This window comes from Myotis davidii, unplaced genomic scaffold (assembly GCF_000327345.1).
Source record: "Myotis davidii unplaced genomic scaffold, ASM32734v1 scaffold478, whole genome shotgun sequence".
Lineage (NCBI taxonomy): Eukaryota > Metazoa > Chordata > Mammalia > Chiroptera > Vespertilionidae > Myotis > Myotis davidii.
Genome location: NW_006289570.1, coordinates 1,942,452 through 1,952,847, shown reverse-complemented (window position 1 = coordinate 1,952,847; position 10,396 = coordinate 1,942,452). Strand labels below are relative to the sequence as shown.

The window sequence follows — 10,396 nt, the reverse complement described above, 5'->3', positions numbered from 1 at the left end:
GCGGCGCTCCCGGGTTACGTCATCTCCGCGCGCTAGCGCCGCGGGGACCTGTAGGGGGCGGGAGGTGCTGGCGGCGCGTGATCCTGGGGCCTTTCTGCCGCGCGCATAGGTACGGGGGGTGGGGAGGTCGGGGGGTTCGCTGGCGCCCCGCGGCCGCCCGCACTCCGGATCCCGAACCCCGAGCCCCGATCTCCGGGATCGCGGCCTCCCTGCGCGCTGGCCCGGCCCAGGTTGCCCCCGTGCCTGTGCCAGCTAGTTCCCAATTCCCTGGCACCGAGGCCAGACACTCCCCGGGCCCTGGACGGTAACCGATCGCTCCCTGGCCCTTCTCTCCTGCCCCGCTGACCTGCCGAGGCCGCTTCCTACACCATCACCACCACCACCACCCTCGGGTCATAGCGGGTGACTCTGGACTTCCTGCCTGAGCCTCCTGTGGGCACATTCCAACCCCTGCCCCACCCCGGGGCCACTTCCGGCCTCTTCTGGACCTTTCAGAGATAGGAGAGGGGGCCTTGGCAGTGGAGGGCCCAGCCCGCTGGGAACAAGCGTTAAGGGGTCTTAGGCCGCTGTCCTTGGTTCCGCTGTCCTTGGTTCCGAGCGCTTAGATGCCTCGCCCCAGGCTTCCAGATACGCTTCAGAGAAACCATGAGCGGGAACCTGTGCAGGCCCAGCCCAAGATACTGCGAGCTGAGGAAAGACAGATTGTACAGACCATGGGGGGGGGGGGGTCCTCTCTAGGGACTTCTCTCTACCAGAGGAGCTTTAAAACACTCCACTGCGCTCCCAGAATAATGACAGGTGGCGAGCGAGCATTTGAAACCATGTCCCTGAGGACATTCATCTTGGAGATACAGTTTTGATGGACCAAGGGCTGTCTTGTGGAGAGGTTAGGCCTCGTTTACTTTTCCTGCAGGGTGTTAGGCGGACCAGTGTGTAGAGGCCCGGTTAGCTTAGTGGAAGGATCCATTTAACAGTGTGAACTCCCTATCTCTGGAAGGAATAAGCAAAGACAGTCCAGGTGGTTTTTTATTGATTGATTGGTTTTGAGAGAGAGAGAGAGAGAGAGAGAGAGAGAGAAACATCGACCGGTTGCTCCACCCACTCATGCATTCATTGGTTGCCTCTTGTATGTGCCCTGACTGGAGATTGAATCCAAAACCTTGGTGTATCCCGGTGATGTAACCAAATGAGCTACCTGGTTAGGGCCAGTGGAGGTGATTTTTCCTGCCCGCTGACCCACTGTGCAAGAGATAAGGATTAGAGTAAATGATGCCAGGGTCCGCCCGTTCAGACCCTGCAGTCCTCTGATAGTCCGAGTTGTCCAAGTTTGAAAGCCACTTGTTAAATTCTCACTGCGTCTTTTGGAAACTTGCCCAGCTCTGGACTTCTGCATGTTCGGGTTACTTTTGAGCTGTCACAGTGACAATTCCTTCATTTGAGTCCCATTATTACTACAGCAACTGCCTTATTTGTACACTCACCTTGACGCCCGAGCTTCCTCACCCAAGTTATTTAACTTTCTCTTCCATGAGACGTCACTGTTCAAGAAACTGAAGGGTTTGAAGTCCTGCTACCCTCTCTCGCTCTCTTTTTTTTTTTTGAAACTGTTTTCAACTTTCTAGAAAGCTCTTTTGAAGTCTACCATTCGCTTAACCACACTGGGTCACATGCTCTTTTGTGGGTTTCAGAGATAATCTATTCCTTGTGTTTATTTTAGGGCTAAGGCACTGATGTTTGAACGGGAAGCTTCAAAAAGTTTAAAAGTGTCTTCAGCATGGCTTTGAAGCACACAAGCTAGAAATCACCCCAGAACGGCGCCGTCCGTCAGCACGCATCTCCCCTATTGCGCTTTCCTGGCGAGGTCTTTGAAGGGGTCATTCTGCAGAGAGCCATAGAGCTGATGCTCACGGGACCAGATTAGCGGAGCTGGCTTTCCTGGTAGAATTCTCTGGCTTCATTATCTTCTCTCCCAGGGTTCTCAGAGGCACCCATGGAACTGAAGGGCTTGCCAAGAGGGAAGTGGCACCTTCCTGTTGAATGAAAACAAAGCAAGTGACAGTTGTGACCGAAAACACTTAAGACCTCCCACATCTGGACTCACCGGATCGGGGACACGGAGGAGCGGTCACTGCTGGGGAGGAAGAAGCCACGACCGGAGGAGAAAATCCAAATAAAGAGCATGAGTGCGACCTGAAAGTCAATGGCCACCTCAACAGAGAGGAAGTCAGCCTCCTGGTGAGTAGCAAGGCCTGCTGTGGTCTGAGTTCCTGCCAGGCTGCTGGGCTGATATTTTGGGTGAATTGAACATCCCCAGCTAGACTGTCTTGATTTTATTAAGGGGGGAAAAAAAGCCATTTTCTTCAGAGCAGCTGAGTCAAACATGTGAGCCGTTTCTCACCAAAGCTGGTGTGCTGTGACTTTGCCAGCTTCGTGCAGTGTTCCAACGAGTCGGGCGAGGCTGGTAGATGGTACAGAAGGTCATCGTGGCCGATCAGGCATCTGGCTTTGATAATAATGTGGGCGTTGGAGCCCTCGCTTTTGAAAGCTAAGAAATGGTTGCACTGCAGAATGATACCATGAGAAGGGCTTGGCCAGTCTTCAGTGTGGCTGTTGCCGGGTATTGCACAATGTCTGCCTGCAGCTCCGGTCCCTTGGCATCCCCAAATGGGTTAAGCCTCTCTCGTAATTTAGCTCAGCAAACACGAATGGAGGAGATGAAAGCGAAAGGCCTGGTTTAAGTAGACTGAGCAGGGTTAGTGCCTGATGGTATATGTGGGGAAGTCAAACAGATGGTGCAGTTCAAAATGACCCCCAGGTTCTCTTATGTGCACTTGGAAGCGGGGGGCGGGGGGGGTGCTTTTACCCCAAGGACATAGGCCAGGGCAGATGGGCCCAGCAGTGGGGTTTCTGAGTTGAGTCTGAAACACTTGGGGGCTTTCTGATCAGGACCTGCCCTGAAGCCAGTAGCACATCTGGAAGTCAGGAAGGCGGGCGGGACTAGAAACTGGGTTTGTGCTGGTCATCAGAAAGACCAGGTGGGAGCCAGAGAGGGTGTGAGGGAGGGGACCCCGGCGGGGGGTGGGGGGGGTGGGAGCACAGGTGACAGAGCGTCACAGCTCCTCCTCCTCAGGCTCTCACCTGATCGGTGTGCTCACAGAGGTTTGCAAGTAAAACTCAGGAAGCCTTTGTAGAGTTTGCCTGGCGATCCTAAAGAGGCTATTACAATTATATGGCAGAGCAGCCCATAAGATGAGGGAAGAACAGAGGGTTATGGAAATTGAGACGAGGGATTCCTCTGGGCATCCCCAGTTTGATGAGGGGTCGTGATTGAGTTCATCCTCGTCAGGTTTTGTAGGCAGAGAGGGGCCCGGTGCGTCTCTGTGGCCTTTAAAAGGCCCCCGTTTTCCCTGCATGGAAACATGGTTTATTTTCTCCCTCCTATCGCCGGGGTCCCAGCGCACACTTAGGCCCTCAGTAATGTTTGTTAAATGAATTCTAGGAATTTATGGCTTCATTTAGAAGGGCTGTTTCGGGAGATCGTTGTGCGCAGCAGTTGTGCGGAGTGCTTCTGAGATGCTCTGACTTACTTGGCTGCCAGGGCCTTGAAAGACAGTTTACCAAACCATGTGAGTAGTTCCAGTTCGATGTCTCCAGTAAGAGGCGTCACTGTGGGCACTCGTCTTTCCTGTCTTTCTCAGATGGTTTGACTGCTGCATAGAGGCCTATTTTTAGTTCGACTCAACTGCACTTAAGAAATGGTTTTATCTATTTGTCGCCACTGGGTTCTTCTTCCTCGGGGGCCAGAGAGGCTTTGCAAATACCGAGTCATGAGCTGTAATGAGCTCTCGGGCTGGGAAACGGGGAGCCGTGCCTTCGGCTGATCCCAGATGAAAGGCAGCATCTCTGCTCTGTTCTCTTGCTAGGTGGAATTACTTCTTCCTCTACGATGGTTCAAAGGTAAAGGAAGAAGGCGACCCAACAAGAGCTGGCATTTGTTACTTCTATCCTTCTCAGGTGAGCCACCCAGCCTGCCATGGTTTGGTGGGGATCCATCCACGGAACAGAACTTATGCCTCAACGTGGTGACTTTTCAAAAGTGTAGGGTTGCTGCCCTGCGGGTGCTGGACCTGCCGGCACCACAGACGCGGCTGCCTGCTGCACCTGTGACGCCCGGGCACAGAGGAAGTGGCCATTTCTACACTCAGTGCTCAGAACCGTGGGCACTGAGAATGGTTTGTGGCCTGATATTCCTGGCGCGCCCGCCGGCTGGCGTTTGGGGTTCGTGTGTGGGACTTGTGCTCAGGCTTCCCCTTGGGAACCGCGGGCGGGACCTCGGTGGGTGGGTGGGTGCAGGTGGCAGATGCAGTGGGGCTGGCGGCATCCCAGCCAGGGCACTGGGGAGCGGGCTGCAGGTAACCCTCCTGGGCTGGAGGTGTGACCGCTGTCCTTGTCCTTGCAGAAAAATAGAAAAAAAAAAAAAGTGTAGGGTTTACATTGGGACAGTTTTCTTTGGATAATCCAGGCACTTGGTGCTTCTACTCTCTTAGACTGGGTTGTAGTAGTTCTTGTTCTGGTCTTTAAACTCCCAGCTCAGTCTTCCATCTTATCTGGCTCTTACCATCATGATTTTCTCTCTGCCCCACTGCTCCCAATTTTTGATCGGCTCGTTAAAAAAAAAACCAAAAACTTTTATTCAAACATATACAAAGTATCATGAACCCTTACATGCCTGTCACCAGCTTTAACAGTTACCAACACTTGGCTAATTTTATATGACCCAACCTAAACTCTCTGCCCTTTTATTCTTGGAGTATTTTGAAGCAAATCCTAGACATTGTGTTATCTCATCAGGGTCAAGTAACCTCTCTAACTGAAAAGGACTTTTCTTATTTAAGTCACACCTAACAACAGTTACAATAATTAGTAACAATAATTCCTTAATATCGTCAGGTAGTGCCTATATTCAAATTTTGTCTTATTACTTAGATGTTGCCTAGACCTAGTTTCCTTTTTTCTCTCCTTCCTTCCCCCTTTCTCGCTCTTTTTCCTGATCAGGACCCTATCAAGGTTCGCTGTTCCATTGGGTTATGTTGTGTGTTAGGTCCCTTTCGCTGTGTAGCCGTCCTCACCCACCCCGCCTCTTTCCCCCTCTATGCATTGTTACGAAGAAACCAGGCCATTTGTGCAATAGAACGGGAGCCTGTTCCCAAGGTCTGGGCTTGCTGATGACTTCCTCCTGGTGGTGTCATTTAACGTCTTCTATCCACCGGGTTGCCTTTAAACCGGTGGTAAGATCTAGAGCCTTGGTGAGGTTCAAGTTCATTTATTTTACGCAAGGATTTTTCATAGGTGGTGTGTACATTTTCTGTTCATCACATAATGTCTGGCTGCCCCGCAGCTGAGTTAATGCTAAGAGCCATTAGGGCAGCGGTTCTCAACCTGTGGGTCGCGACCCTTTTGGGGGTCGAACGACCCTTTCGCAGGGGTCGCCTAAAAACATCCTTCATATCAGATATTTACATGACAATTCATAACAGTAGCAACATTACAGTTATGAAGAAGCAACGAAAATAATTTTATGGTTGGGGGTCACCACAACACGAGGAACTGTATTAAAGGGTCGCAGCATTAGGAAGGTTGAGAACCACTGCCTTAGGGGGTCTGTAAATTCGCTCACGTGATTACCCTGTGACTTGGATAACTGGGATTAATCCAGGCTGCTCTGGCCACTCTGCAGGGGATTTGAATAGGGATGAAAGGCTCACGCTTCTATCCATGCCGGGGGGTAAATTCTAGGGTATAATCCTAGGGAGGAAAATGCATTTCTGTGGAATCATCTTATGTGTTCGCTGTGGGTGTTCAGGCAGGAGTCCACAGACTTTGTCCGAAAACAGCTAAATATTTCAGGCTTTGTAAGAAGCCACAGATGGTCCTCATCACATATTCTTTGTTGCTGTTTTGACAACCCTTGTAGAAATTCTTAGTTCAGGCCACATAAAAATAGGCCGCCGACTGGCTCTGGCCTGCAGACCATGTCTGCTCCAAGGAATGACACAAGAGCCCAGCAATTTCAACTTCCTGTCTGGCATTTGCTGCTTTCCCATAGACCCTGCTTGACCAACGGGAGCTGCTCTGCGGCCAGATTGCCGGGGTGGTCCGCTGTATCTCTGACATCTCGGGCACTCCTCCCACTCTCATTCGGCTGCGGAAACTGAAGTTCGCTATCAAGGTTGATGGAGATTACCTTTGGGTGAGTTTCACGGGCAGAACCAGTGCCTCTACCACGAGTCATGGTCTGGGCGATAAATATCGTGACGGTGAGGTTTGGAAATCCTCTGTTGTTCGAGGGTCAGCTGTATGAATATTTACTATAGAACTCTTTCGACTGTTTGGTATGTCAGAAAAAATTCATAATGAAATGCTGGAAATAATACCAACAAAGATGAATACTCTTACATTTGAACACCCCTTCTGCTCAGAAATACTTTGAGATAAGTGTAGGCGTGGGGAAAGGGCACTTGAGGGTATACGGTACTACTGTATGTAAAGAAATGGTTGTTCTTTTTTTCCTTCTTTTTAACGGTTCTTTGAAACCTGACATACATGCATCAATGTTTTCGAGTTTCTGGGTCATGTATCCAGGAAGTGTGGAAGTATACAGAAGTAAAGATGGGGATTAAAAACTCAATTTGCATCACAGAATAGAAAGAATTTCTATAGGTTGGTTTCAGTCTTTCAAAGGAGAGAGGAACCAGCCATGATATGTCAGAAATGTTTGGAGAGTTCATCATAGGAGTGAAATAATACATATAACATCCTCTCTGCAGGCTCTGTCATGCTTACGTTTGTGAGATTCATCCATGTTGCGTGTATGGGCAGTGCCTTCCCTTTCATTGCTGAACTTCATTCTGTTGTCTGAAGACATCACAGTCTGCTTATTCATTCTCCTTTATTTAAAAAAAAATTTTTTTTATTTGATTTTAAAGAAAGGGGAAGGGAGAAGGAGAGAGAGAGAGAGAAACATTGAGCCCACAACCCAGGCATGTGCCCTGACCTGAAATTGAACGGCGACCTCTCAGTACACGGCGTGATGCTCAACCAACTGAGCCACACTGGCCAGGGCTCAGTCCCCTTTTCCCGGACACATGAACTGTGCCCAGTTTGGGGCATGTAAGAATAAGGCTCCTAGGAACATTCCTATATGAGTCTTTTCATGGACGTAAGTTTTCATTTCTCGTGAGTAAATATCTCCGTGTGGAATCGCTGGGTCCTGGGGTAGGTGTGTGTTGATTTTATAAGAAACCACCAGCCCTTTCCCCAAAGTGACTGTGCCATTTTACATTCCCTCCAGCGGTGTGTGAGAATCCCGGTTATTTTACATCCTCGTCCACACCGATGTTGGCAGATGTTTAATTTTAGCCATTCAGCTGGATGTGCCGTGGTAGCTCATTGTAGTTCCATTTGAATTTCCCTAATGACTAATGGTGTTAAGGCTTTTTCATGGGTTTGAGGCCATTCGTATATCTTCCTTTGCGAAGTGTCTACCCAAAGCTTTTGTCCATTTTGTAAATTGGTTGTTGTTTTTTAAATTGAGTTGTAGGGTTTTTTTATATATATCCTGGCTACAAGTTCTTTTGTCTGATACATATTTTAAAGATATTTTCTCCCACTTTGCAGTACTCCTATTGATTTTCCTAATGATGTCTTCTGATGAGCAGATGGTTTTCATTTCAGCGAAGTCGAATTTATCAATCTTACCGTTATTGCTTTCTGTATCCTGTCTAAAACCATTGCCTACCTCAGTGGAGAAGATGTCCTCAATTTGGGGGAAAGTTTCTAGTGTTCGCTTTTAAATTTGAGTCAGTGATCCGTCTTGGATTAATGCTTGTGTTTGGATGTGAAGTAGAGGTCAAGGGCCCTTTGGTTCCGGCACTACTGCCGCACAACTCCCCTTTCCTATTGGACCCTTCCCTGTTCGGCTCCTCTGTCAAAGGTCAGGGGCCGCTTAAGCGAGGCTGTCTCTGGGCTGCCTGTCCTTCCATTGGTCTCTCTGAAGATCTTAGAGGGGCAGCACGCTCTCTTAAAATCAGGTAGGGTAAGTCGTCCTGCCTTTTCTTTTGCAGGTTAGCTTTGCACATTGCAGGTCCTTTGTGTTTCCGTAGTAGAGTCAGTTTGTCATTTTCTACAGCAAAGCTGGTGGGGTTGTGATCGGAATCGCAGCCGATCTACAGCCCAGCTGGGGAAGCAGCAGGCTCTTAATCCGTGCGGTTGGGTCACATCAGTGAAGATGTAACTCCTGGGTTACATCAGGAGGAAAACAAAGGGCCCTGCCTCGCAGAGCGTACATTTAGAGGGAGTTTGTAAATTTCCCTCCTGCAGGGTTGGCTTGCTCCTTTGTTTACGTGTCTGATGATTCCCTGAGGAAAGGTTCCTAGAGGTAGAACTGCTGAGTCAAAGGACATGAACGTCTTCCAGGCTCTTTGAACATATGGCGAGATGCTGTCTAGCAGAGCCAGTGCTTATCTTCGTGGAACGACGCTGCACCCCGCATCCGGGAGCTCTGAGATGCGTGGGGATTTAGTCAGTTTCTGTTCTCAGAGCCCTTGGTCCAGCTCGGAGGTGCCAGGGCTCTCCGGGAAACAGTTTCAGCCCAGCGTTTGCTGTGAACCCGTATCAGTGTCCAAATAACAGGCCTACCACTGCGCTGGGTGGTCAGGGCAAGCTGCATGGAGGTGCTAGCATCTGTGAGGGGCACTGAGGGGATGGGAGGGCGCTGGGCCAATGAACAGGAAGGAGGGCATTTCAGGTTGGGCGACGTGTACTAGACCTTGTTCTCTGCGGAGACCAGCTTGGCTGGAGTGGAGGGTGTGGGCTGGGCAGTAGATCAGTTTCAATGGGCTCTGGGGTCTGGCTGTGGCGAGCCCTGGATGCAGGGATTCAGGGCTTGGACTCAATCCAGGAAAATGCCTGTGTCCGTTTCCCACGTTACAGGTGCTGGGCTGTGCTGTGGAGCTCCCGGATCTCAGCTGCCAGCAGTTTCTGCATCAGCTCATTGGATTGTTTAGCTTCTACAATGGACCTGTTTCTCTGGCTTACAAGGTATTGAGGAGCCTGGATGTGGCATCTCTTGTGCAGAACCAGAATTGCCGGAACACGGCACTTACTAGCACGCTAGGGTCTGTTCCACTCCACACGGACACACTGTGTCCAGCCCCCAGGTCGGGGACTCCTGGAGCCCCTCTCAGATGCCTCTGTTCCCCAGTGGCGTAGGTCACAGTTATTCCAAGGGTTTACCTACACTCCTCCCCCTGGGGTAGGTGGGAAGGGCAGGGCCCTGAGTGTGGTGGGGAGGCTCAGGGTAGGAAGTCCCCCTCCCTCTGCCGGTGTCCGTGTGAGGAGTCAGGTTGTGGTAGTTGGGATCCTTACCGAAGAGGTGTCTCAGAATCTCGGCTCCCGAGCTCAGGCTGTTTCTGTTTCAGAATTGTTCTCAGGAGGAACTGAGCACCGAGTGGGACACCTTCATTGAGCAAATTCTGAAAAACACCAGTGATCTGCATAAGATCTTCACTTCCCTCTGGAACTTGGACCGGACTAAAGTAATTCGCCTCCCCCTTCTCCTTTCACGTATGGGAATCGAGCTTGACACCTTCGTCTCTCCCCCTTGAAATGAACTGTATATGAAGAGGTGATGGATGAGTCATTTCTCAGTCGCGGTGGTTAACACCTGCACTAAATTCCATGCTCCTGCTCACCAGCTATGTGAGCCTGGACAAATCAAGGCGCCTCTCGGAACCTCACTCTTCTTATCCATAAAATGGGGTCATAATACCTGCCTCCCAGAACTGTTTTGATGATGAAAACAAGACAATACCTAAATGACACAAAGAAAATACTTAGTAACGGTAGTACTATTATTTTGCTCATGTCCCAGAAATGTTGAACTAAGTCATCTGAAAGGCCCCTTCTCCCTTGATATTAACATGATATAATTATTCTCACCATCAGAAGTGCCCAGTGCTAACACTGTGCAGACAAGGTCGCCATGTCTGGGAGGGAGTGGCTGAGAAGTGTCACCTCTGAGCCACTCCGTCCGCCACTGGCATTCAGTGACACGTAGACTGCTCATGTGGCTGGCCTGGCCGCCTGCGCTGTCTGTAGCTCTGTGGCCTTGATCTTGGTGAACATCACATCCTCATTGTGCAGTGTTTTTAGGGACTTTCGGCAACTGACTTCTTACAAGGAAGGTGGAACTGAGGCGTATCCCGAGTGAAATCCATGATGTTGTCACTGCATGTCATGGAAGAGAGGCCTGGGCCCCCTCAGGCATCCAGTCAGCTGGTCCTGGGGGGCACGTGCTTCAGAGGGAGGCTGGGGGGGTGGCGGGGGGGCCACACAC

General features: G+C 50.3%; 1 protein-coding gene across 4 annotated transcripts in view; it reads left to right on the top strand.

Moving 5' to 3' along the window:
- Nucleotides 1-17: 17 nt before the first annotated feature.
- HPS4 (Hermansky-Pudlak syndrome 4) overlaps nucleotides 18-10,396 on the top strand; it is a 24,641-nt gene continuing 14,262 nt past the window's right edge. For 3 of the 4 annotated variants that reach the window (XM_015562864.1, XM_015562866.1, XM_015562865.1), the window contains exons 1-6: nucleotides 19-109; nucleotides 1,718-2,235; nucleotides 3,924-4,014; nucleotides 6,107-6,250; nucleotides 8,992-9,099; nucleotides 9,480-9,596. In XM_015562864.1, coding sequence (XP_015418350.1) covers nucleotides 2,201-2,235; nucleotides 3,924-4,014; nucleotides 6,107-6,250; nucleotides 8,992-9,099; nucleotides 9,480-9,596 — 495 coding nt within the window. In that variant the 5' untranslated portion in view covers nucleotides 19-109; nucleotides 1,718-2,200. Of the gene's footprint in view, nucleotides 110-1,717; nucleotides 2,236-3,923; nucleotides 4,015-6,106; nucleotides 6,251-8,991; nucleotides 9,100-9,479; nucleotides 9,597-10,396 lie in introns of all 4 variants that reach the window. The other variant, XM_006762041.2, reaches the window with a different exon arrangement.